At 46.3% G+C, this 27,482-nt stretch overlaps 1 protein-coding gene across 1 annotated transcript in view; it reads left to right on the top strand.

Annotated features, from left to right (window-relative positions):
- The window catches only part of ALDH2 (aldehyde dehydrogenase 2 family member), a 43,527-nt gene extending 34,482 nt beyond the window's left edge, over window positions 1-9,045 (top strand). The window contains exons 12-13 of the mRNA XM_010378906.2: window positions 2,379-2,493; window positions 8,604-9,045. Coding sequence (XP_010377208.1) covers window positions 2,379-2,493; window positions 8,604-8,636 — 148 coding nt within the window. The 3' untranslated portion in view covers window positions 8,637-9,045. The remainder of the gene's footprint in view (window positions 1-2,378; window positions 2,494-8,603) is intronic.
- The last annotated feature ends 18,437 nt before the right edge of the window (window positions 9,046-27,482 follow it).

Raw genomic sequence — 27,482 nt, 5'->3', positions numbered from 1 at the left:
AACAGTCTGATCTTTCTTTTCCCCACAGAGATGGGTAGGTCACTTGATCAGGAGTTTGAGACCAGCCTGGCCAACATGGTGAAACCCTATCTCTACTAAAAATACAAAACTCAGCTGACAGTGGTGGCAGGTGCCTGTAGTCCCAGCTACTTGAGAGGCTGAGGCAGGAGAATCACTTGAACCTGGGAGGCAGAGGTTGCAGTGAGTGGAGATCATGCCACTGCACCCCAGCCTGGGCAACAGAGTGGAGATGCCAAAAAAAAAAAGAACGCAGACACGAGGGCCACATACTGTGTGATTCCATTTACAGTATTATAAATATCTAGAGTAGGCGAATCCATAGAGACAGAAAGTACCTTAGTGGTTGCCAGGGGCTGGGGGAGGAAGGAATAGAGAGTGTTTGCTTCCTGGGCATAGGGCTTCTTTCAGTGTGATAGAAATGTTCTGCAATTAGACAGTGGTGATGGTCGCACAACACTGTGAATATGCTATCAACCAGTGATTGTGCACTTTAAAATGGTGAATTTTAGGCTGGGTGCGGTGGCTCACCCCTGTAATCCCAGCACTTTGGGAGGCTGAGGCGGACAGATCACGAGGTCAGGAGATTGAGATCATCTTGGCCAACATGGTGAAATCCCGTTTCTACTAAAAATACAAAAATTAGGCCTGGGCGTGGTGGCTCACACCCATAATCCCAGCGCTTTGGGAGGCCAAGGCGGGTGGGTCATGATGTCAGGAGTTCAAGACCAGCCTGACCAACATGGTGAAACCCCGTTTCTACTAAAAATACACAAATTACTGGGGCATGGTGGTGCGCGCCTGTAATCCCAGCTACTCAGGAGGCTGAGGCAGGAGAATCACTTGAACCCAGGAGGCAGAGGTTGCAGTGAGCTGAGATCGTGCCTCCAGCCTGGGTGACAGAGCAAGACTGTGTCTCAAAAAAAAAAAAAAAAAAAGTTAGCTGGGTGTGGTGGCAGGTGCCTCAGGAGGCTGAGGCAGGAGAATGGCGTGAACCCGGGAGGTGGAGCTTGCGGTGAGCTGAGATCGTGACACTGCACTCCAGCCTGGGTGACAGGGTGAGACTCCATCTCAAAAAAAATAAAATAAAATAAGATAAAAAATAGGCCGGGCATGGTGGCTCACACCTGTAATCCCAGCATTTTGGGAGGCCAAGGCGGGCAGATCACAAAGTCAAGAGTTCAAGACCAGCCTGACCAACATGGTGAAACCCTGTCTCTACTAAAAATAGAAAAATTAACTGGGCGTGGTGGCATGCACCTGTAATCCCAGCTACTCAGGAGGCCAAGGCAGCAGATTCGCTTGAACCTGGGAGGCGGAGGTTGCAGTGAGCCGAGATCACACCACTGCGCTCCAGCCTAGGCGACAGAGCGAGACTCCACCTCAAAAAATAATAATAATAAATAAAAATAAATAAATACATAAATAAAATGGTGAATTTTAAATTCAAATAAAATTTAATAATTTTTTTTAATGGCAAAAAAAAAGAAAGAAAGAAAAGAAACCCATCCAGGTGCAGTGGCTCACACCAGTAATCCCAGTGCTGTGGGAGCCTGAGGCAGGAGAATTACTTGAGGCCAGGAGTTCGAGACCAGCCTGGGCAGCATAGTGAGACCCCATCACTACAAAAAATAAAAGATAAAAAAATTAAGGTCGGGCGTGGTGGCTCAAGCCTGTAATCCCAGCACTTTGGGAGGCCGAGATTGGGGGATCACGAGGTCAGGAGATAGAGACCATCCTGGCTAACCTGGTGAAACCCCGTCTCTACTAAAAAATACAAAAAACTAGCCGGGCGAGGTGGCGGGCACCTGTAGTCCCAGCTACTCGGGAGGCTGAGGCAGGAGAATGGCGTAAACCTGGGAGGCAGAGCTTGTAGTGAGCCGAGATCCGGCCACTGCACTCCAGCCTGGGCGACAGAGCGAGACTCCGTCTCAAAAAAAAAAAAAAAAAAAAAAAAATTAGCCAGGCATGGTGGCACATTCCTGTAGTCTTAGCAACTTGGGAGGCTGAGGCAGGGGGATCACTGGAAGCCAGGAGTTGGAGAACAGCCTAGATAACATAGTGAGACCCCGTCGCTTAAAAAAAAAGTTATTTCCAGACGTGTTTGCACATGCCTGTAGTCCAGCTACTCGGAAAGCTGAGGCAGGAGAATCTCTTGAACCCCAGATGTGGAGGTTGCAGTGAGCCGAGATCATGCCATGGCAACTCCAGCCTGGGCAACAGAGAAAGATTACATCTCAAAAAAAAAAAATTTTTTTAAGTTAAAAATAAAATACAGACTTTGGGGCAATACAGGGGATCCTGGGAGCGTAATCCATAACCCCCAAGAGTGACTTCTGCAATCTCATTTCAAATTACAGGGTCAACTGCTATGATGTGTTTGGAGCCCAGTCACCCTTTGGCGGCTACAAGATGTCGGGCAGTGGCCGGGAGCTGGGCGAGTACGGCCTGCAGGCATACACTGAAGTGAAAACTGTGAGTGTGGGACCTGCGGGGGGCTCAGGGCCTGTTGGGGGTTCAGGGTCTGCTGGTGGCTCAGAGCCTGCTGGGGGATTGGGGTCTGTTGGGGTCTCGGGGCCTGCCAGGGGTTTAGGGTCTGCTGGGCAGGCTACCTTTTGGCCTCTCCCTCATGCTTGAGGCCATCAGCGTTTCCCACTAATTTCCCATTTTAAGCCTGAGAAGTGACAAGAGACGGTAAAGACCCAGCTTCTGGGCCGGGCGCGGTGGCTCAAGCCTGTAATCCCAGCACTTTGGGAGGCCGAGACGGGCGGATCACGAGGTCAGGAGATCGAGACCATCCTGGCTAACACGGTGAAACCCCGTCTCTACTAAAAAATACAAAAAACTAGCCAGGCGACGTGGCGGGCGCCTGTAGTCCCAGCTACTCGGGAGGCTGAGGCAGGAGAATGGCATGAACCCGGGAGGCGGAGATTGCAGTGAGCTGAGATCCGGCCACAGTACTCCAGCCTGGGCGACAGAGCGAGACTCCGCCTCAAAAAAAAAAAAAAAAAGACCCAGCCTCTGCTCTGTCCTGTGAGAAATACCGAGGGACGTGCGCAACAAGCCCTATGTGGTCATTTGCTGGGCTTCGTTATATGCCAAGGCCTATAGAGTCTGAAAAGAGGGAGAGACCTCAGGGGGTGAGGCGAAGAGGAAAAGCTTCTAGTAAGAATCAGCTGGCCAGGCGCCGTGGCTCACACCTGTAATCCCAGCACTTTGGGAGGCCAGTGCGGGTGGATCACGAGGTCAGGAGTTCAAGATCAGCCTGACCAACATGGTGAAACCTCGTCTCTACTAAAACTACAAAAATTAGCCAGACATGGTGGTGTGCGCCTGTAATCCCAGCTACTTGGGAGGCTGAGGCAGGAGAATCATTTGAACCTGGGAGGCGGAGGTTGCAGTAAGCTGAGATTGTGCCATTGCACTCCAGCCTGGGTAACAGAGCGAGACCCCATCTCAAAAAAAAAAAAAAAAAAAAAAAAAAAAAAAAAAAAAAAAAAAAGAGCTATTAGGTTGGAATGGAGCAATTCCCACAGTAATAAAAATATTTAAAAATAAATAATAAAAAAATAAGCTATTAGGCATGAGATATCAAGGCCCATAACCATATCCATCTCCTTTGATTTGCAACTTCAATGATTGGAATAGAGCCTGAAGGACTCATCAGAAATAAAAGAAAGCGTTCCTTCCATAAATGTTCTTCACTGCTTTATCTCTAAGAGGGGAAAATCAGATGTAACCTTAATGCCCAATAAATTATGGAACACCCCATTCAAGGAGTAACAGGTATCTGTTACAGATGTTTTTGTAGAATATTTGATATGGGAAATGCTTAGCCTTTAAAGTAAAAACAGTATACAAACTAATATATATTCAGTATAAGCTCAACTTTTGGAGTATATGTACATAGATACTCAGATACATTTACTTATAAATATAAAAAAAGACAGGAAAAAGTGGAGTGTGGTGGTGCATGCCTTTAGTTCCAGCTTCTTGGGAGGCCAAGGTGGGAGGATCGCTTGAGCCACAAGTTTGAAGCCAGCCTGGAAAATGGGTTGAGAAGGCTTTCCAGGATTGGAATCACCAGGCTGGAGTGCACTGGTGCCATCACAGCTCACTGCAGCCTCCACCTCCTGGGCTGAAGTGATCCTCGCATCTCAGTCTCCCAAGTAGCTGGGACTACAGGTGTGCATCGCCCATTCCCGACTAATTTTTTTACTTTTTATAGAGATGGGATCTCACTATGTTACCCAGGCTGGTCTCAATCTCCTGGGCTCAAGCGATTCTCCTGCCTTGGTCCCAAAGTGCTGGGATTATAGGCATGAGCAACCACACCCAGCCAGGCTCTCAGTTCTGTAAGTTGAAAAACTTGGACAGGCCAAATTAAGAGTTGTGTTTGCCCATTTCTTTTTTTTTTTTTTTTTTTGAGAAGGAGTCTCGCTCTGTCACCCAGGCTGGAGTGCAGTGGCCAGATCTCAGCTCACTGCAAACTCCGCCTCCCGGGTTTACGCCATTCTCCTGCCTCAGCCTCCCGAGTAGCTGGGACTACAGGCGCCCGCCACCTCGCCCGGCTAGTTTTTTGTATTTTTTTAGTAGAGACGGGGTTTCGCCGTGTTAGCCAGGATGGTCTCGATCTCCTGACCTCGTGATCCGCCCGCCTCGGCCTCCCAAAGTGCTGGGATTACAGGCTTGAGCCACCGCGCCCAGCCGTGTTTGCTAATTTCATAAGAGACTAATTTGGCAATGTAGCGAGATACCATCTAATTAAAAACAAAATGGCCAGGCGCAGTGGCTTACACCTATAATCCAAGCACTTTGGGAGGCCGAAGTGGGTGGATCATGAGGTCAAGAGATCGAGACCGTCCTGGCCAACATGGTGAAACCCTGTCTCTACTAAAAATACAAAAATTAGCTGGGCGTGGCGGTGCGCACCTATAGTCCCAGCTACTTGGGAGGCTGAGGCGGGAGAATCGCTTGAACCCGGGAGGTGGAGGTTGCAGTGAGCCAAGATCTCACCACTGCACTCCAGCCTGGCGACAGAGGGAGACCCAAAAAAAAACAAAACAGGCCAGGTGCAGTGGCTCACACCTGTAATCCCAGTACTTTGGGAGGCTGAGGTGGGCAGATCACGAGGTCAGGAGATTGAGACCATCCTGGCTAACATGGTGAAACCTCATCTCTATTAAAAACACAAAAACAAAATTAGCCAGGTGTGGTGGTGGGAGCCTGTAGTCCCAGCTACTCCGGAGGCTGAGGCGGGAGAATGGTGTGAACCTGGGGGATGGAGCTTGCAGTTAGCCAAGATCACGCCACTGCACTCCAGCCTGGGTGACAGAGCGAGACTCTGTCTAGAAAAAAAAAAAAAACAGGGAAATACACTAAAGTGAAAATGATTTTCTATCTACCGTGAATACTAATTATAGTTTAACCAGAAAACATAAGCACAAGTGATGTTTAAGGAAGAGGTAAATGGATTGAGCTGGCCTTTCCAGGATTGGAAAAGAGGAGGCTCATGGCAAGCCTGCCAGCTGTGGAGCAGGTGAGAAAAGGCAAACAGGACTCATTCAGGTCTACATTGCCAAGCCTGAGACTGGAGAGGCCGAGGACACACCCTGTGTTTCTGAATAGCTCACTGGAATCAACTAAACGTGTTTGCTTGTTTAATGTGGAAACTTTCCAATCTATGTGCAAAGAATAGGTATAATGGTAGAATGAGGCCAGGCATGGTGGCTCATGCCTGTAATCCCAAGCATTTTGGGAGGCCGAGGTGGGCGGATCACTTGAGGTCAGGAATTCGAGACCAGCCTGGTCAACATGGTGAAACCCCATCTCTACTAAAAATGCAAAAATTGGCCAGGCTAGTGACAGGCTTCTGTGGTCCCAGCTACTTAGGAGGCTGAGACAAGAGTTGTCTGAACCTGGGAGGCAGAGGTTGCAGTGAGCTGAGATCATGCCACTATACTCCAGCCTGGGCAACAGAGCAAGACTCTGTCTCAAAAAACAAACAAACAAACAAAACAGTAGAATGAGCCTCTGTGTCCCAACCGTAAAGCTATGACAAAGACCAGCTCACAGCCAGTCTTGTTTCCTGTATGCCCTGCCCACTTCCCAGCATGTACACTTCATCCACTGCCCGAGCAGAGCCCACAGCAGCAAGAGATGGCCATGTGGGTGGACAGCCTGTGCTGGGCTTTGAGTTATGGCATTGGATAAAAGGTCCAACTTCAGTTGATGGAGACTCTTAAATTTTGGCACATGACTAGTGTTAAGGAGGCGACGTCCAGGATGGCCACATGACAGGGTGGTATCCAAGCTGATATACCTGAAGGATGAGTGGAAGTTGATTTGGTGAAGCGAGGAAGAGAATAACGTTCTAGACAAAGAGCATGACCTCTGGAAGAGCTGTGATGGCAAGAAATACGGCTCTTCCAGGAACTGCAGGAAGGTTGCTGGTGGTGGAAGATGTAGTGGTTAGTGGGGAGAGAGCAGGGCCAGAATACACTGGCCCTTGTTGGCCATGATGTGGGGTTTGATGTCTTTGATAATGGAGTTTGATCTCAGCTATGGGAGCATTTTTAGTAGAAGAATTATGTGGCTCAATTTTTTTTTTTTCTGAGACAGAGTCTCACTCTGTTGCCCAGGCTGGAATGCAGTGGCATGATCTTGGCTCACTGCAACCTCCGCCTCCCGGGCTCAAGGGATTCTCATGCCTCAGCCACTTGGGTAGCTGGGATTACAGGCGCCTGCCACCACACCTGGCTGATTTTTTGTATTTGTAGAGATGGGGTTTCACCATGTTGGCCAGGCTGATCTTGAACTCCTGACCTCAAGTGATCTACCCACCTCGGCCTCCCAAAGTTCTGGGATTACAGGTGTGAATCACTGTGCCTGGCCTGCTCAATTTGTATTTTTAAAAGATTGCTCTGCTTAATCTGTAGAGACAGAAACTTATTACTGGTTGTTCAGGGCATGGGGAATGGGGAGTGGCTGTTCATGGGTGCAAGATTGCTTTTGGAGATAATGCAGATGTTCTAAAATTGGAGTATGATGATGATTGCACAACTTAAAATATTCTAAAAGCAATTATTACACTTGATTGTGCGTAAATCATATCTCAAGAAAATTGTTTAAAAATTTAAGAAAGCGGCCGGGCGCGGTGGCTCAAACCTGTAATCCCAGCACTTTGGGAGGCTGAGACGGGTGGATCACGAGGTCAGGAGATCGAGACCATCCTGGCTAACACGGTGAAACCCCGTCTCTACTAAAAAAATACAAAAAAACTAGCCGGGCGATGTGGCAGGCGCCTGTAGTCCCAGTTACTCGGGAGGCTGAGGCAGGAGAATGGCGTAAACCCGGGAGGCGGAGCTTGCAGTGAGCTGAGATCCGGCCACTGCACTCCAGCCCGGGCTACAGAGCGAGACTCCGTCTCAAAAAAAAAAAAAAAAAAAAAAAAATTTTAAGAAAGCTACCAGGCACCGTGGCTCACGCCTGTAATCCCAGCACTTTGGGATGCCGAGGCAGGTGAATCGCCTAGGTCAGGAGTTCGAGACCAGCCTGACCAACAAGATGAAACCCCATCTCTACTAAAAATACAAAAATTAGCCGAGCTTGGTTGCAGGTGCCTGTATTGCCACCTACTCGGGAGGCTGAGACAGGAGAATTGCTTGAACCTGGGAGGCGGAGGTTGCAGTGAGCCGAGATCGTGCCATTGCACTCCAGCCTGGGCAACAGAGTGAGACTCCATCTCAAAAAAAAAAAAAAAAAGAAACCTCACTCTGCTTGCCATAGGGAGAATGGACCATCTGGTAAGAGGGGGGAATGAGGGAGCTGTCAGGAGACTGCTCCAAGGAAAAAGATGATGGTGGTCTGGATTGGAGTGGTGCAGTGCAGGTGGAGAAAAGAGGGTATATGTGACGGGAAGCCAGGAGTAGGATTGGTGACTCTGGATATGGAGAGGAAAAGCAAAACTAGGAATCAAAGATGGCACCCAGATTTCCAAGGAGGGGTTAAGTGGTGACGCCAGTCCTATGATAGAGAACACTGAAGTACTGTGGTTCTCTTTAGGGTTGTGTTTGAGGTACCTGTCCAAACCCAAGAGGTGATGTGGAGAACACATCTAGGGAGATGGGCTTGGAGCTCCAGGGGCAAGACCCAGATTTGAAATAGAAATTCTGGCATCATTGGCCTATAACTGTTCATCAAAATCGTAGTTACAGGCCACGTGTGGTGGCTCACGCCTGTAATCTCAGCACTTTGGGAGGCCCAGACAGGCAGAACACTTGAGCCCAGGAGTTCAAGACAAGCCTGGGCAACATAGTGAGACCCCATCTCTAATAAAAATACAAAAATTTAGCTGGGTGTTACGGTGAATGCCTGTAGTTCTAGCTACTTGGGAGGCTGAGGTGGGAGGATCGCTTGAGCCAGGAGGTCAAGGCTGTAGTGAGCTGTGATTGCACTCCTATACTCCAGCCTGGGGGAAAAAAAAGAAAAGCCCTTTCTGCTCACACTCAGTCAGCAACTAGCTGAGGGTGCCTACAGATCACAGGCAAACAGGAAGATCTAACAGTTCTCTGTCCCCCTTACAGATCACAATCAAAGTGCCTCAGAAGAACTCATAAGAACCATGTGGGCTTCCTCCCTCAGCCATTGATGGAAAGTTCAGCAAGATCAGTGACAAAACCAAGAAAAATGATCCTTGCGTGCTGAATATCTGAAAAGAGAAATTCTTCCTACAAAATCTCTTGGGTCAAGAAAGTTCTAGAATTTGAATTGATAAACGTGGTGGGTTGGCTGAGTGTAAGAGAAACCTATGAGAAACCTTTTAAATGACAACAATACTGCTAGCTTTCAGGGTGCATTTTTAAAAAATGGATTCAAATGTCTTATCCTCTCTCTGAAACGCTTCCTGTAACTTGAGTTTATAGGGGAAGAGAAAGCCATTGTTTACAATTATATCAGCATGAAGGCAACTGCTACACCCTGCTTTGTATTCTGGGCTAAGATTCATTAAAAACAAGCTGCTCTTAACTTACTAGGTAACTCTTTGTCCATCTCAATAACCAAAGGAAGGCTGGGCGTGGTGGCTCACCCCTGTAATCCCAGCACTTTGGGAAGCTGAGGCAGGTAGATCACTCGAGGTCAGGAGTTTGAGACCATCGTGGCCAACACAGTGAAACCCTGTCTCTACTAAAAATACAAAAAGTAGCCAGGCATGGTGGCTGGCACTTACAAGCTACTTGGGAGGCTGAGGCAGGAAAATTGCTTGAACCTGGGAGATGGAGGTTGCAGTGAGTAGAGATCGTGCCACTGCACTCGAGACTGGGAGTCAGAGTGAGACTCCATCTCGACAAAAATAATAAAATAGCCCAAGGAAACGCTGGCAGGCAGTAATGATATGGCACACTGGGTATGATTTCTGCTCCTCCTCCGCTGTGGGTAAACAGCTTCTGTTTCTTGTATTTAGTTTTTTATTTTAATTACACCAATAAGAATGTGCTTGAATGTTTCATGCATTTAACTTCTGGCCTGTTTACCCGTAGTAGGCTCTGAGATGTGCTCTAGAGACAAAACCTAAACATGATGCCCAAGAGAGGGGAGAGGTAAGCCAGAAAAGAGACACTAAATGTCCAGTGTTCTCAGTTTTTTTTTTTTTTTTTGAGACAGGGTCTTGCTCTGTCTTCCACGCTGGAGTGCAGTAGCACAATCATAGCTCACTGCTGCCTCAACCTCCTGGGCTCAAGAGATCCTCCTGCCTCAGCTCCTTGGGCTAATGTTTGTATTTTTTTGTGGAGATGGGGTTTTGTTATGTTGCCCAGGCTGTTTTCAAACTGCTGGACTCAAGTGATCCTCCCGCCTCAGCCTTCTAAGGTGTTGGGATTACAGGCGTGAGCCACTGTGCCCAGTTCAGTTCTTAGTAAAAACTTGATCAGGCCAAATAGAAGTGACATTGGCCAATTTCATAATAGATTGATTTGGAAACCAGATGTCAGTTTACTCAGTTTAAGTGAGATCTGTATCTTCAGTAATCAGACCTCTTGGGTCTCCCACCCAGAACACTATCTTCCTCTAGTCAAGATACCTGTCAAAGGCCAGACACAGTGGCTCACGCCTATAATTCCAGCACTTTGGGAGGCCAAGGCGGGCAGGTCACCTGAGGTTGGGAGGAGTTCCAGACCAGCCTGACCAACAGGGAGAAACCGCATCTCTACTGAAAATACAAAAAAAAAAAAACAACTCACTGGGCACGGTGGTGCATGCCTGTAATCCCAGCTACTCGGGAGGCTAAGGCAGGAGAATCGCTTGAACCTGGGAGGCAGAGGTTGCGGTGAGTCAAGATTGCTTCATTGCACTCCAGCCTGGGCAACAAGAGTGAAACTCTGTCTCAAAATATAAATAAAATAAGAAAAAGAAGAAATGGAAGCTGGGTTCAAGAGGGCAATCAGCAGTCTCTACCATCATGTAAAACACCACTCTCTGATTTGACAGTCTTGACAATGTATTTTTTTTTTTTTTTTTTTTGAGACTGAGTCTCAGTCTGTCGCCCAGGCTGGAGTGCAGTGACATGATCTTGGCTCACTGCAACCTCTGCCTCCTAGGTTGGAGCAATTCTCCTGCCTCAGCCTCTTGAGTAGCTGGGATTATAGGTATGCACTACCATGCCCAGCTAATTTTTGTATTTTTAGTAGAGACGGGGTTTTGCTATGTTGGCCAGGCTGGTGTTGAAGGCCTGACCTCAGGTAATCCACCCACCTCTGCCTCCCAGAGTACTGGGATTACAAGCGTGAGCCACCGTGCCCGGCCGACAATGTATTTTCAATATACTCCCCAAACTACAGCAAACTCCTCTTTAACTACTCAGGATTTAGGGTGATACCCTCCTTATGCCTAACTTTATCACAAGCTTAACCCTCATCTCATTATATAGGATGAGATTACTTCTAGGAAGATTTTCTGTGTATGGAGAGTACATCATTTAAGAATATTTTAGGCCGGGCGCGGTGGCTCAAGCCTGTAATCCCAGCACTTTGGGAGGCTGAGACGGGCAGATCACGAGGTCAGGAGATCGAGACCATCCTGGCTAACACGGTGAAACCCCGTCTCTACTAAAAATACAAAAATCTAGCCGGGCGTGGTGGTGGGCGCCTGTAGTCCCAGCTACTCAGGAGGCTGAGACAGGAGAATGGCGTGAACCCGGGAGGCGGAGCTTGCAGTGAGCTGAGATCTGGCCACTGCACTCCAGCCCGGGCGACAGAGCAAGACTCCGTCTCAAAAAAAAAAAAAGAATATTTTAGGTCAGGCACTGTGGCTCATGCCTGCAATCCCAGCACTTTGGGAAGCTGAGGTGGGTGATTTGCTTCAGCCCATGAGTTCAAGATCAGCCTGGCCAATATGGTGAAACCCCATCTCTATAAAAAAATACAAAAATTAGCCGGGTGTGGTGATGTGTGCCTGTGGTCCCAGCTACTCTGGAGGCTGAGGTAGGAGGATCACTTGAGCCCAGCAGGTCGAGGCTGCAGTGAGCTATGATCGTGCCACTTCACTGCAACCCAGAATGAGACCCCATCTCTGAAAAAACCACAAAATACAAGAAAAGAATACTGCAAAGACCCTTGGTAGGGGTGAATTGGAAAAAGTAGAGATAATATTTCTTGACTGCTGTACTCACTGTAACTGTGAGAGAATTGGCTCTTTTAACCAACGGATAAGAAAGGAAATATGAAGAAATGTCTATCATGTTGATTTTGACATCCTAGACACATTAATCTCCTTGCACTTTTAGTGACATTAGAACCTTAAGCAGCTGTCTGAAGTAAAAACAAAGCTCCCAGGTGATGAACCACCTAATCTCTCTGGGTATTTGGATATGGGTCAATCACAGGAGTATTAGGTGTAAAGCCGCTGCTTCTGGGTAGAGCCTCCACTTCTGGCTGCACAGAGGGCACAGAGAGCTTTTCCTTCAGCCCGGAGAAGCTTCATAAGTGTGGGCGCCACCTTGTGGGACACACATTGAACTAAGATGCTATTTCTCCAAGAAGTAACAGGACAGTCCCTCCCACCGGTGTCCTTCCAACAGTGTTGCATACAATTTGGCTGTATATTTGGCAGGCAGTGTAATGAGGGAATCAAAGACCAGGATCACAGACTCGAAAGAATTGAAAACGGACTCCCAACAAAAACTTGTACACGAACCTTCATAGCAGCACTATTCATGACTGCTCAAAGGTGGAATCAACCCAAATGTCCATCAATAGATGAATGGACAGACAAAATGTGACATATCCATGCAATGGAATATTATTTAGCCATAAAAAGGAAGGAAGTGCTGATGCATGTTGCAATGTGGGTGAACCTTGAAAACATGATGCTGAGTGAAAGAAGCCAGACACAAAAGGAGAAGGACTGTATGATTTCACTTATAGGAAATGTCCAGAATAGGCAAATCTATATATAGAGAAAGTTGATTGCTGGGGGCCCTGAGAAGGGACCAATGGGGAGTGACTGCTAATGGGTGGGGTGCCTTTTTGGGGTGATGAAAATGTTTTGGAACCAGATACAGGTGGTGGCTGTACAGCATTGTGAATTTACTAAATGCAACCAAATTGCTCACTTAAAAACAGTAAATTCAGGCCGGGCACAGTGGCTTCCGCCCGTAATCCCAACACTTTGGGAGGCCGAGGTGGGCGGATCACATGAGGTCAACAATTCGAGACTAGCCTGGCCAACATGGTTAAACCCCATCTCTACCCAAAATACAAAAATTAGCCGGGCATGGTGCCTGGCACCTGTAATCCCAGCTACTCGGGAGGCTGAGGCAGGAGAATTGCTTGAACCCGGGAGGCGGAGGTTGTAGTGAGCCGAGATCGCACCACTGCACTCCACCTGGGTGACAGAGCGAGACTCTGTCTCAAAAAAAAAAAAAAAAAAAAAAAAGTGGCCAGGTGCCATGACTCATGCCTGTAATCTTAACACTTTGGGACACTGAAGCAGGTGGACTGCCTGAGGCCAGGAGTTCGAGACCAGCCTGGCCAACATGATGAAACCCCATTTCTACTAAAAATACAAAAAATTAGCTGGGCTTGGTAGCACATGCCCAGCTACTTGGGAGGCTGAGGCAGGAGAATCACTTGAACCTGGGAGGCAGAGGTTGCGGTTAGCCAAGATTGTGCCACTGCACTCCAGCCTGGGTGACACAGAAAGACTGTGTCTCAAAAAAAAAAAAAAGTAAATTCTATGTTATGTGAATTTCACTTCAACTGAAAAAAAAAAAAAACAGGGTCCCAGAGCTGGTCAGGGGAACTTGTGCAAACCACACAACCTCTAAGCTTCCATTTCCTCACAGTCTCTGAAGTCACTTCCAACTCTCATTTGGCTTATTCTGTGAAGGATAAAACAGAACTGACCTTTGTTCATTTGTATTGATTTTATTTACATTTTTGAAAAGCAAATAGATACAGATGGTAAAGAAAGTTTCAGTGAAATGTAAATGTGATGCCCAATCCTGTGGCCCCAAGAAGAAGTATTAACTGTGCACCCACTACATGCCAGGAACTGTACTTAGAGTCTTCTCAAGAGCTTTTTAAAAATATTTTTATTTTTTATTTTTTTTAGTGACAGGGTCTCACTCTGTCATCCAGGCTGGAGTGCAGTGGTGCGATCATAGCTCACTGTAGCCTCTACCTCCTAGGCTCAGGTGATTCTTCTGCCTCAGCCTCCCAAATAGCAGGTACTACAAGCACACTCAGCTAATTCTTTTTGGAGAGTCAGGGTTTCAATATATAGCTCAGGCTGGTCTTCAGCTCCTGGCTTGAAGTGATCCTCCTGCTTTGGTACATAGAAGGGGTTACAATATACATACACTAGAGTGAGAGCATAGATGTGATGCCTGGTGATATGTGGTTTACCTGTGAGACAGCACCTGACCTACAGCCATCTATGACTCCTACTATATCTTCCATGCCAGGAGTAACAGTGAGGATACCTGGCAATAATAATAATAATAATAAGCCGAGAGTCTAATGGCTTATTTTTTGTAGAGATGGGATCTTACTGTGTTGTTTAGGCTGGTCTTGAACTTCTGGTCTCAAGCGATCCTCCCAACTCAGCCTCCTGAGTAGCTGGGATTATAGGCATGCACTACCATGCATATGTATTTTTTTCTTTTTTTTTTTTTCTTGAGAGAGAGAGAGAGAGATGGGGTCTTGCTGTGTTGCTCAGGCTGATCTCGAACTCCTGGCCTCAAGTCATCCTGCTGGCTTGGCCTCTCAAGTGCTAGGATTACAGGCATGAGACACTGCACAGACCTAATAGCTTATTTTTAAAGCTATATCAAAATGTCATGCACCTGAACATTTGAAGTCACCTCTCTGATAAAGTTTGGATATGTATCCCCTCAAAATCTCATGTTAAAATGTAATATTCAGTGTTGGAGGTGGGGCAAGGTGTGAGGTGTTAGGATCACGGGGGTGGATCCCTCATGAATGACTTGGTGTCCTCCCCCATGGTAATGAGTTCACGCAAGAGCTGGTTGTTTAAAAGGTGAGGTGGACCTATCTCTGTTGGACTGAACAAAGGGGGACGAACGCAGGAATAAAGATAAAGACCAAAGAGTATATTTGGAAGAAGGGGCCAGGGGGCTCCTTGCTTCTAGTGACCAAGGGCCCTGAGCTTTAGAGCCCTTTGTATTTATTGAGTAAAGGAGATAGGGAAGAAGACAGGGTGGTTGTTGGTCAGCAGCCTGAGTCACAGCAGGCTCGCGAGACTGCATTCTTTGAACAGTAGGCTCTAGATGTCCCAGTAGATAACCTCAAAGTGCACAGCGCCAGGGTGTGATTGCCCTCAGCAAACCTTCTGGCGGCTAAAGCAGAAGTGAGTTTGCCCACATTCTGCATTCATGATAAACAGTTTGCTGTTTGATCATATAGCCTCAGTGGAATGCTGAGTTGGTCACGACCCATGGGCATTTGGCTCTCTACACTTCCCCCTTTCTGTTTATGAATTAATTGAAAGAATGTAAGGCCAGGCTGGGCAGCTCACATTTTCTGATTGGCGGTCCATCCAGTTTTACAGACTGTGAATAGAAGACAGAGAAAAAAACAACATTATTGCAAGGACTACATATAAGATGTTAATGAGGTGCTCTAGATAGGTCCAAGGGTTGAGGCTCTCCAGGCCTTGCTGGAATTCGGTTTAGTCTTCTAAAGAAGGCTGAAACTCTTGAGTTTGTTTATTTAAATCAAGAATTTTGTTTTGTAATTGACCAATATCAAAGGTGATGTTGGATGTGCAAGCTCCCTGCAAATGGGCTTTCACGAGGTTCCACGGATACTCACTTTGGTCATATTCTAAGTTGGTTACACAAATATGAGTGTGATTAAAATGATGGTGCAATTGCTGTTGCAATTGCAAGCTTTGTACTTGTTCTTCTAACCATAGAATCATGGATTTCAACATTGCCACTTCAGTTTGTAACTCAGTGTTAATTTTATTGTGAAGCAGCCACACTTGGTTGGCTGTACGCATCCAGTTTTCCACGTACTGAGTTGTTTGAATAGAACTATGCAAAGTTACAGAGGACATCACGACAGAAGTTATTAATGTGACCAAGGAAACAATAACAAAAATTATGATGCCTAAGGCTTTATGGACACAATGAGTAAGATGAGTTAAAAGTTGTTTCATGAAGTGCAAAGCAGGGGTGGTAGCCCAAGGCTCAGACAGATTAACAGGAATCCATAGCCCAGGGATGCAACCCGAAATAATCAAAGTAGAGATATTATGTGTGTGCAGGGCGCTATGATTAATGCAGTGATATAACTGGCAAGATTTACAGGTCAACTGGGTATTGTTTACCTGGAGCTGGTCCTTCTTAGCTGCCAAAAAGACAAGGATTAAAAACACAAACTATACATCGAGTGGTGATATTCTTTACAAACGTAACATTAAGACTGTGTTGCTTACTATTGCTATTATTGGATAGTATCCCATCCCAGATGCTGCCATGCATAAATGAGAGTGCTGCCTTCCATAATGTCTCTTGAATTGGTCCTTTCCTCCCTAGATAATGCCGCTGAGGAAGAGGCGGGCTAAAGCCTGCTCCATGCCAAGCAATCTGGGTGGCAGACTGGGATTGGATCCCGGTGCGGTATAAAGAAGAAGCATTAAAAGCTTGCCACCCATGCCAGCGAAGTTTGTGCCATGATTTCTGATTTTCATGTTTTCCATATAGTTGACCTTTAGGTCCCCAATCCACAATGTCTCCACTCACCATAGATTGTTTTCTAGCCAGTGGGCCAAGATACTGGGTCCATGGGGGTGGGTAGGAACTATCAAAGGGAATCCATTCCATATAGTCAGCACAATTAGGGCGATTGGGCTGGGAATGGTTGGTTAGCACACCAGTTACATTAATAGAACCAAGACTTAATAGGTACATGACTTTTCCATAATGACTCAACCTTTCTTGAGCTTGAATTATAAGACAGCTATGGTTGAGCAATGTCTTTGTAGTGATACACAAAGGGAGTCCTTCTAGTGGGGCGCTATAATTAATGATGTTCTGAGAGCCTAACTGTTCTATGTCGGGGGAGTTAGGGGTCCTGGAGCCCACAATCCCTGATCATGATAAATCTCAGGAGGAGTGTCACTCCAAAGTATAGGTTGCACTACTGGGAGATTGGGAACATATGCCCAATATGTTTTTGCCTCTGCACAGGGTAAACATACTGCACAGGACATTATGGCTAACATGGCCAAGAACATGGAATCGGGTTTTTGCCTGGCCTTGATGCTCCAGTAGTTTCTCAGCTTCCTGCGTGGTATTCTTGAGTTGCCCCCAGGTTATGGGAGTTGATGTCCTCGTGACTCTGGTCGGCCTTCTCTCCATCTTTGCACTCAGGCTCAGCTGGCTCATGGCTTGTACCAGAGGGACTGGGCCCATAGTTGGCCACCCTGGGTTCCTCTAGTCTCCTGTTCCATGGTCGCATGCACCTTGAGGGCACCCACACACACGGTTTGTCCATCTCCTGGACAAGCATACTCTCATCCCTTTTACTGGGGATTTCCATAATACTTTCAGATAAACTTTTCTCTTTTCCTCTAACACTTGCCAATGTATTTCTGCTGTAGTCTTACAATCCATGCCAGGAGTCAAAAAATTTAAAGTAAATAAGGCATTAAATATAGTTTTGTTTGAGGTGGTAACTGGTCTTCTATCCCTCCTTTCTGTTTTTCCCTTTTTTTTTTTTTTTTTTTTTTGAGATGGAGTCTTGCTCTGTCACCAGGCTAGAGTGCAATGGTGGGATCTCGGCTCACTGCAACCTCCACCTTCCAGGTTCAAGTGATTCTCCTGCCTCAGCCTCGCAAGTAGCTGGGACTACAGGCACGCACCACCACGCACAGCTAATGTTTGTATTTTTAGTAGAGACGGAGTTTCACCATGTTGGCCAGATGGTCTCGATCTCTTGACCTCGTGATCTGCCTGCCTCAGGCTCCCAAAGTGCTGGGATTACAGGTGCGAGCCACCGCACCCAGCCCCTTTCTGTTTTTTCAACTTGCGTTGTAATGTTTGATGTGCCCACTCTATAATTCCTTGTCCTCTAGGATTATAAGGAATTCCTCTTTTATGGGTTATAGCCCAAAGCTGTAAGAATTTTGAAAAGCATCACTAGTATAAGCGGGTCCATTGTCAGTTTTTAATTATTTAGGTATCCCCATATGAGCAAATGATGACAGACAATATTGCCGTATATGACCAGCTATCTCACCTGTTTGGCATGTAGCATGCAGCATATGAGAATAAGTGTCTATAGTCACATGAACATAGCTAAGTTTACTAAAGGCTGCTATATGTGTAACATCCATTTGCCAGATTTCATCTGGAGCCAAACCTCGTGGGTTACAATCTTCCACAGGTGTGGCTCCAGGGACATGCTGGGAAGTAGGACAGGCTTGTACTATAGCCCTAGCTTGGCTGCGAGACAAATGGAACATGCAAGTAGGGCGGAAGTATTTTGGTGCAGTAGCGCATGAAAGGCTTGAGCTTGCTGAAACACAGAGCTAATCAGTTTATCTGCTCTATCATTACCTAGAGGTAGTGGCCCAGGAAGTTGTGTGTGAGAGCGAATATGAGAAATATGCAAAGGAGCCGCAGGAGAGCAAATAGTTTGTTGAAGTCTTAGTAACAAATTAAGCAGTTCTGGGTCTAGTGTATTTTTAATTGTAGCAGTTTCTATGCAACTGGCTACACTTACAACATAAGTTGAATCGGGCAGGGCCTGGTGGCTGACGCCTGTAATCCCAGCACTTTGGGAGGCCGAGGCGGGCGGATCACGAGGTCAGGAGATCGAGACCATCCTGGCTAACACGGTGACACCCTGTCTCTACTAAAAAAAAATACAATAAATGAGCCGGGCGTGGTGGCGGGTGCCACCATGCAGGCTGAATGACTGCAATTAACTCTGAGCCTTGAGCTGAAACCCCAGAGGTCATTATTGTTTGAGTATGTTTAGGTCCATAAATAGCTGCATGACCTTTAGAAGAGCCATCAGTAAACGAAGTCTGGACATCCGAAATAGGCTGTGGTAAGTAATCACAGGAAGAATGAAGGAATGGACTTTATAAAACCGCAAAATTTTGTCTGAGGGATAGTGGTTGTCTATTGCACCCACAAAGTCTGCAAAAGTGATTTGCCAGGCAGTCACATTTCCCAAGCTCCGGACTGTTGCTGAGAGTCTAAAAGAACAATAATTTTATCTGGATCATATCCCATAAGCATCTTTGACCTATGCCTGCCTGGACAGTCACAATTTGTGTAATTAAAGAAAGATAGACTTGCAAGGTTTTGACTGTTTGATTAGGTAGAAAGAGCCATTCTATTACTGTTACAGATTTGTCTAAGCATTGGCTTAAAAGTCCTGTTGGAGAGTGAGGGATAGGAAAAACAAACAAAAGCAAAGGTTTTTGTGGTTGTAGCCGTGAGGCATATCATTGCCGTTGAGTCTGCTGTACAAGTTGTAACTCCACTTCTGCCTCTTTGATCAATTGCTGTGGGGAATTTAAGGAAGAATCTCCTTGAAAGGTTTGATAAAGATGTGTAAGTTGGTAAGTTGCATTACTTAGCATTGATCACAACCAATTAATATCTCCTAATAATTATTGAAAATCATTTAAAGTCTAGTCTGTAACCTGACTTTACGGAGAACTACTTTCTGAGGCCGTACACTCCTCTCCATAACAATAGTTCCTACATATTGGTATGGGGAAGTTGTTTGCACTTTCTCTGGAGCAATTTTGAGATTCCATTTAATTAAAGCCTGTTTTGTTTCTCTGAATAACTGATGTAAAATTTGATCTGTAGGAGTAGCCAAAAGAGTATCATCCATAAAATGAATGATATACACAGTGGGAAACATATTTCAAGGCTCCTTTAATGCTCTTCCCACAAAGTGCTGACATAATATAGGACTGTTAAGCAGGCCTTGAGGTAAAACTTTCCATGGATAGTGAGAAACAGGTTCTCTATGATTAATAGAAGGCACAGAGAAGGCAAATCTAGGCTTATCCTTCTGTGTAATGGTATAGTAAAGAAACAATCCTTAAGATCTATTACTACAAGAGGCCAGTCTCTTGAAATGGCTGCTGGGGAAGGTAAACCTTGCTGTAAGGCACCCATCGGTTTAATGTGTGCACTAATAGCTCTCAAATCATGCAGTAGTCACCATCTTCCGGACTTTTTTGGAATAACAAATACCGGTGAATTCCAGGGGCTGACTTCTCTGTATGTCCTGCGTTCAATTGTTCTTTTACCAACAGATGAAGTTGATCTAGCATCTCCTGTGTTAGGGGCCATTGATCCACACACACAGGTTTGTCACAAAGCCATTCTAATGGTAAGTGGGTGGAGGAGAAATATATTAATGATCCCCATCAGAAATCCTGACATCCTAGCCCTTTGCTGTTTTTCCAGTTATAGATATCGGGTTAGGGTTTCCTTGTAGGAATTTCCCTAAACCTTTTCCACTCTGATATCCCATGTCCTTCAACATTTTAAATCCTGGGTTATCAAAGTTTTCACTTGTAAGTCTCATATCCCATGCTGTAAGTAAGTCGTGACCCCATAAATTGATAGCTGTATTTGCAATACAAGGCTGGAAAGTACATGATTGTCCATCCGGACCAAGACAAGGTAAAATCTCAGCACTCTGTTGAACACTTTTAGCTGCTCCTACTCCCACTAGGGATGTAGAGGTTAGTCTGAGAGGCCATGCTGGAGGCCAGTCCTTACTGGATATTACTGACACATCAGCTCTGGTGTCCATAAGCCCGTACAATTTCTTTCCTTTCCTTTGTACTACACAGGTGGGTCTATTACAGGCTATAGGTTGTGATAGATTTCTCATGTAGTTGTGCTCCCAAATCCTTTATTTCCTCATTTCTCCTTTCATGGAGAAGAGTATAATTTGCAGGGAATAAGCAATAATTGAGCAATATATTCTCCCGGTTCCAAAACCCAAAGATCTTGTGACAGTAAAACTACTTGAATCTCTCCTTCATAGTCAGAGTCAACTACTCCTGGGACTACAGTGATGCCTTGCAAGTTAAGGCCGTTTTTGCCTAAAATTAGTCCCATGTATCCTGCTGGTAAAGGTCCCCAAATGCCAGTGGGGACTTTGATAGGTTTGCCTCCACCAACTAATGTAATTCTTTCTCTGACTAGAAGATCTAATCCTGCACTTCCTGGTGTTCCTGGGGTGAGGGAATCAATGTTCCTCCTGGGACCCACCCCTGAAGTGGGGCTGTAGTCTGAACTGGGAATGCCCTCATTGTTTGAGGGGCCCAGGTCCAGGCCCCCTTCTCGTTTCCTGACAGGGGGTACCGTTTTGATGAAATTTTGAGTGGCATTGAATAGCCCAGTGATTTCCTTTGTTTCAGCGAATGACAGAGTACTGGCATTTTTTCTGCTGGGAGGGGATGGGGGGGGCACTGCATTATAAGGCATTCCTTTTTAAAATGTCCAGTTTTTCCACAGTTATAACATTTTCCCACTTTAGGGTTTGACCCTTGGCTTCTTTTAGATTTGTCAACTACTAAATTAGCTGTTGCTTGAGCTAAAATTGCAGAGCCATGGAGCTCAGTTCCTACATCCTGACAAGTTCTGAGAAAATTTCCCAAGTTTTGTACACCTCACAGGTGCCAGTGCACATTTACAATCTGCGTTTGCATTCTCAAAAGCTAAAGTTAAGGTTAGCATTTCTGTGGCAGCTGTATGAGGAATCTGATGCTTCACTGACTCTTGTAATCTTGCAAGAAATTGCACATAGGGCTCCTGCGACCCTTGCATGATATGTAAAAAGGATTGTACTGGGACTCCCTCTTCTGGAATTGTGACCCAGGCATGTTTAGCAGCCTGTGCACACTGCTGATAAGCAGCACCTGGAAGTGCCATTTGAAGTTCCAGGTCTGAATAAGGGCCATTACCTAACAGCATATCCTCTGTAATGTCTCTGTGTCCAGCAGCATGATTCTGTCTAGCCTGGTCTGCACACATTTCTTGCCAATTTAAATTCCATGTCAGGTATGCACTAGCAGACAAACAAGTGCGGGCCAAATGTTTTACATCAAAGGGTAGAAGGCACATAGCACCAAATACAGTTTCTAACAATCCTAAGGTGAATGGGCTCTGTACCTCATTATTAATTACACTAGTTTTTAATTCCTTCAACAACGTAAACTCTAGTGGGGTTTGTTCATGCATAAACTGCTGTGGATTGTTTGGATCAGGCCTTATGGAAATAGGAAACGTGCAAGGTCTGAAGGGCTCTCCAGCTATGGCAGCAGAGCGTAAAATTCTTTGTATTGAGGTCTCTATTTCTGCTACTGAAGGAAGCAGTACAGATGTTTCTGCAACTGGAGGGGGCAGTATAGGCCAATTTTTATCCTCCCTCTCCTGTTTTTTATTTTCAATTGGTGCTGTGGGTGGGACAACATTCTTTCAGATTTTTAGACTCAGAACGTGACTCCTGCTGTCCAGCAGAATAAGAAAGAGATAATGGCAGGAAAGTACGAACTAAACTCCAAGTGGAGAAAGCAGAAGAATCAACTTTAAGACCTTTTTGATGAGCCTGTTTTAATCCTCCTGCTCTTTGCCAATTTGCTACATCAAGAGTGCCTGCCTGTGGAAACCATGGGTTATGCGTAATAACCTCCAGCAGCATCTTCGTTAATGTCTGAGGATTAACCTGAGTACCAGATTGTTTCAACAAAACTTTAAACAACTGCACATAATTTTTTTTCAACAGAAAAATTCTGCCCCATGTTACCTGATTCAGAAAACTTCCCATTCCCAGTACTTCTTTAAGAGAGCACTGACCTTATATTGCTCCTGGTACCTCTTTAGGGCACTGATCAGTACCTTTTTAGGGCACTGATCAGTACCTCTTTAGGGCACTGATCAGTACCTCTTTAGGGCACTGACCTTATATCAGCTGCCAGCAGAGTCATTCCAGGGTCCCCATTCATCTTGTCAATTTCAGCTTCTCTGCTCCAGCAGACCTTCTTCATTCATGTCCTCGGAGTTCCTGTTCTGGGGTGCCACTTTGATGCGTGAATGGACCTTGGTGGACTGAACAAAGCGGGACGAATGTGAGAATAAAGACAAAAGAGCATATTTGGAAGAAGGGGTCAGGGGGCTCCTTGCTTTTGGTGAACAAGGGCCCTGAGCTTTAGAGCCCTTCATATTTATTGGGTAAAGGAGATAGGGAGAAGGGGGGCGGGGTGGTTGTCGGTCAGCAGCTTTTGATTTACAGCAGGCTCACAAGACTGCATTCTTTGAACAGTAGGCTCTAGATGTCCCAGTAGATAACCTCAAGGTGCACAGCGCCAGGGAGTGATTGCCCTCAGCAAATCTGGTGGCTGGAGCAGAAGCAAGTTTGCCCACATTCTGCATTCATGATAAACAGTTTGCTGTTTGATCATATAGCCTCAGTGGAATGCTGAGTTGGTCACAACCCATGGGCATTCAGCTCTCTATGAAAAGGAGCCTGGCATCTCTCTTGCTCTCTGTCGCCATGGGATATGCCAGCTCCCCCTTTGCCTTCTGCCAGGATTTCTAAGCTTCCTGAGGGTTCACCGGAAGCAGAACAGATGCTAGCACTGTGCATGTACAGCCTGCAGAACCATGAGCCAAATCAATCTCTTTTCTTTATAAATTACTCAGCTTCATGGCTGGGCACAGTGGCTCACGTCTTTAATCCCAGCACTTTGGGAGGCCGAGGTAGGTGGATTACTGAGGTCAAGAGTTCGAGACCAGCCTGACTGACATGGTGTAACCTCATCTCTAATAAAAATACACAAATTAGCCAGGCATGGTAGGGCATGCCTGTAATCCCAGCTACCCAGGTGGCTGAGGCACAAGAATCGCTTGAACCCAGGAAGCAAAGGTTGCAGTGGGCCAAGATCATGCCACTGCACTCCAGCCTGGGCAACAGAGCCAGACCCCGTCTCAAAAAAAAAAAAAAAAAATTACCCAGCCTCAGGTATTCTTTTATAGCAATGCAAAACAGACTAACGCACTATCTTTTTTTTTTCAGGTGTAAAGTGAGAATAATCATTGTGAAATGAGATATTAAAATTCTTTGGAATAATGCCTCCTCAGCAGCTTCACAAAGCTACCATGTGGAGTTGTTGTTCAGTGGGTATAGAGTTTCAGTTTTGCAACATGAAAAAGTTCTGGAGACTGGCTGCGCAACAGTGTGGATATACTTTACGTTACTGAACTGTACTCTTAGAAATCGTTAGGATAAAGCTGGGCACGGTGGCTTATGCCTATAATCTCAGTAATTTGGGAGGCCGAGGCAGGTGGATCACGTGAGGTCAGGAGTTTGAGACCAGCCTGGTCAACATGGTGAAACCCCATCTCTATTAAAAATACAAAAAATTACTCGGGCATGGTGGCAGGTGCCTGTAATCCCAGCTAGTCGGGAGGCTGAGGCAGGAGAATTGCTTGAACCCGAGAGGCGGAGGTTGCAGTGAGCCAAGATAGTGCCATTGCACACCAGCCTAGGTGACAGAGCGAGATTCCATCTCAAAGAAAAAAGAAATGGTTAGGCTGGTACATTTTATGTTATGCATTGTTTCCCAGAGTTAACAAAATTTTCAAGGAAATGTACACCATGTGAGATACCTAAAAAGCTGTCCCAGGAGAGGGATGATATTTATTCTGTGAGCTCTGAGAGGGGCGACAGGAGCCAGTTAGCAAACATTGAGTGCTCCAGCCAGCCCACAGAGCCCCAGCATGGATGCTGCACCTGAGGTGGGGCTGGCCTTGGAGACCTCTGGGCCCCTTCCAGCTCAGAGGTCTGAAGGATTTGAGCTGAGTCAGGTCAGCAGATGCTAGAACTTTCCATTCACAGACTGTCCAGTTTTGCTATATTTGAGGAACAGAAAGAGGTCAGAAACCTTGTCATGCTTTCATACTACTAGGAAAACATAACTTGATACAACCTTTAGTATTATCATTTATATTATTATTATTTTTGAATTTTATTATTTATTATTTTCTGTCTTTTTTTCTTTCTTTTTTTTTTTTTGATACAGATTTTCCCTCTTGTTGCCCCAGCTAGAGTGCACTTGCACGATCTCGGCTTACTGCAACCTCTGCCTCCCAGGTTCAAACAATTCTCCTGCCTCAGCCTACTGAGTAGCTGGGACTGCAGGTGTGCACCACCATGCCCAGCTAATTTTTGTATTTTTAGTAGAGACGGGGTTTCTCCAAGTTGGCCAGGCTGGTCTCAAACTCCTGACCTCAGGTGATCCGCCCGCCTCGGCCTCCCAAAGTGCTGGGATTACAGGTGTGAGCCACCATGCCCAGCCTTTTTATTTATTTTATTGAGATAAGGTCTTGCTATGTTGCTCAGGCTGGTCTTGAACTCCTGGCTTCCCAGAGTGCCGAGATTACAGGTGTGAGCCAAGGTGCCCAGAAGGCACAACCTTTCTGGCAAGCATTCACGACTAAGAACTTAATCCAAGAACACAATTGGGCAAGCGCGTGAAGTTAGGGAAGAGCACTGTTGTGAACTTCAACCAATGAAGATGACCTGAGAAAAACCGGTGACTGCTCGGCAGCATTCAGAGGGATGAGACATCACTCCAACTGAGCCATGAAAATAGGGTCTGGAGGCAGGGAACATAAGCCCAATTCACACTCCAGCTATGACAGGAAATATCCTCTCCATTTACACAGGGTGCACACCAAGTAAATGACTTTGTAACTTTATTTCATTCTCTTCTTTTACTTTTTTTTTTTTTTTTGAGACAGAGTCTCGCTCTTGTCGCCCAGGCTGGAGTGCAGTGGCACGATCTCGGCTCACTGCAAGCTCTGCCTCATGGGTTCACGCCATTCTCCTGCCTCAGCCTCCTGAGTAGCTGGGACTACAGGCACCCGCCACCACGCCCGGCTAATTTCTTTTTGTATTTTTAGTAGATGGGTTTTCACCACGTTAACCAGGATGGTCTTGATCTCCTGACCTTGTGATCCACCTGCCTTGGCCTCCCAAAGTGCTGAGATGACATGCGTGAGCCACCGCGCCCAGCCTGTTCTCTTCTTTTACATAGGGCGTACACCGAGTAAATGACTTTGTAACTTTACTTCATCCTTTATTTACATATGGCGTACACCAAGTAAATGACTTTGTAGCTTTACTTCATCCTCTTCATTTACGTAGGACATACACCAAGGAACTGATGGAAACTTCTAGAGGGTATTTAAACCCCCAAAAATTCTATAATGGGGTCTTTGAGCCCCTATGCTCAGCCTGTTCCCACACTGTGGGGTATATTTTCATTTTCAATAATTTTCTTCATTTCTTTCCTTTGTGCGTTTTGTCCAATTTTTTGTTCAAGACGCCAAGAACCTGGACACCCTCCACTGGTAACACAACCATCAGGCAATAGGGGTACACCTGGAAAGGACATGGGACAGTTAGTGCAGTGAGGAATGGGAGGCAGGGCCAAATCTCTTTGAGCTGGGAGGCTGCGCCTTCTGGCCTCTCCACAGCCTCACCGCTTCCATTTTCTGAGGCAGACAAGGACTGCCTCAGCCTGGGACAAAACGACCTCTCCGTGTCCACAGCCACCCACAAATGGCTTAATATTCCAGTCTCACTTCCCAGGATCCTCTGAAGGGCCCAGCGTGGGTCAGATGGCCATTCCTGGGCCAGTCAGCTGTGGCCAGGGGATGGGGTCACATGGCACCCACATGAAGCAAGGCCCATTCCGTAAGTAGGGGCTGTTGAGTGACAGGCACTGTGGAGGTGTCGACACCCGCTTCTCAAAGTATGGTCCTGGACCGAGCAGCATCATCTACATCACTGGGCAGCTTCTTAGCAATGCAGAAACCCAGGCACCACCCCACAGCTAAGGAATCAGAATCTGCTTATTTATTTTGATGATAGGTGCATGGCACCACACTCGGCTCATTTTTGTATTTCTAGTAGAGTTGGGATTTCTCCATGTTGGCCAAGCTGATCTCAAACTCCTGACCTCAAGTGATCCGCCCGGCTCAGCCTCCCAAAGTGCTGGGATTACAGGCATGAGCCACCGCACCCAGCCTGTAGCCCACATATTGATCCTGTCTGTTCTTTTTTTTTTTTTTTTTTTTGAGACAGAGTCTTGCCCTGTCACCTAGGCTGGAGTGCAATGGCACGATCTCGGCTCACTGCAACCTCCGCCTCCTGAGTTCAAGCAATTCTCCTGCCTCAGCCTCCCCAGTAGCTGGGATTACAGGCATGCACTACCATGCCTGAATAATTTTTTGTATTTTTTTTTTTTTTTTTTTTTTTTTTGAGATGGAGTCTTGCTCTGTCACCCAGGCTGGAGTGCAGTGGCCGGATCTCAGCTCACTGCAAGCTCCGCCTCCCGGGTTTACGCCATTCTCCTGCCTCAGCCTCCTGAGTAGCTGGGACTACAGGCACCACCACGTCGCCCGGCTAGTTTTTTGTAGTTTTTAGTAGAGACGGGGTTTCACCGTGTTAGCCAGGATGGTCTCGATCTCCTGACCTCGTGATCCACCTGTCTCGGCCTCCCAAAGTGCTGGGATTACAGGCTTGAGCCACCGCACCCGGCCATTTTTTGTATTTTTAATAGAGACGGGGTTTCACCATATTGGCCAGGCGGGTCTTGAACTCCTGACCTCGTGATCTGCCCATCTTGGCCTCCCAAAGTGCTAGGATTACAGGCGTGAGCCACCATGCCCAACCTTATTTATTTTTAATTTTTTTTTTTTTGAGACAAGAGTCTCGCTCTGTCGCCCAGGCTGGAGTGCAGTGGCTTGATCTCGGCTCACTGCAAGCTCCGCCTCCCGGGTTCACGCCATTCTCCTGCCTCAGCCTCCCCAGTAGCTGGGACTACAGGCGCCCGCTACCTCGCCTGGCTAGTGTTTTGTATTTTTTTAGTAGAGACGGGGTTTCACC

The sequence above is a fragment of the Rhinopithecus roxellana genome, chromosome 10 (assembly GCF_007565055.1).
Source record: "Rhinopithecus roxellana isolate Shanxi Qingling chromosome 10, ASM756505v1, whole genome shotgun sequence".
Lineage (NCBI taxonomy): Eukaryota > Metazoa > Chordata > Mammalia > Primates > Cercopithecidae > Rhinopithecus > Rhinopithecus roxellana.
The sequence above is the reverse complement of the archived record's forward strand: the minus strand, read 5'-3'. Positions and strand labels throughout refer to the sequence as shown.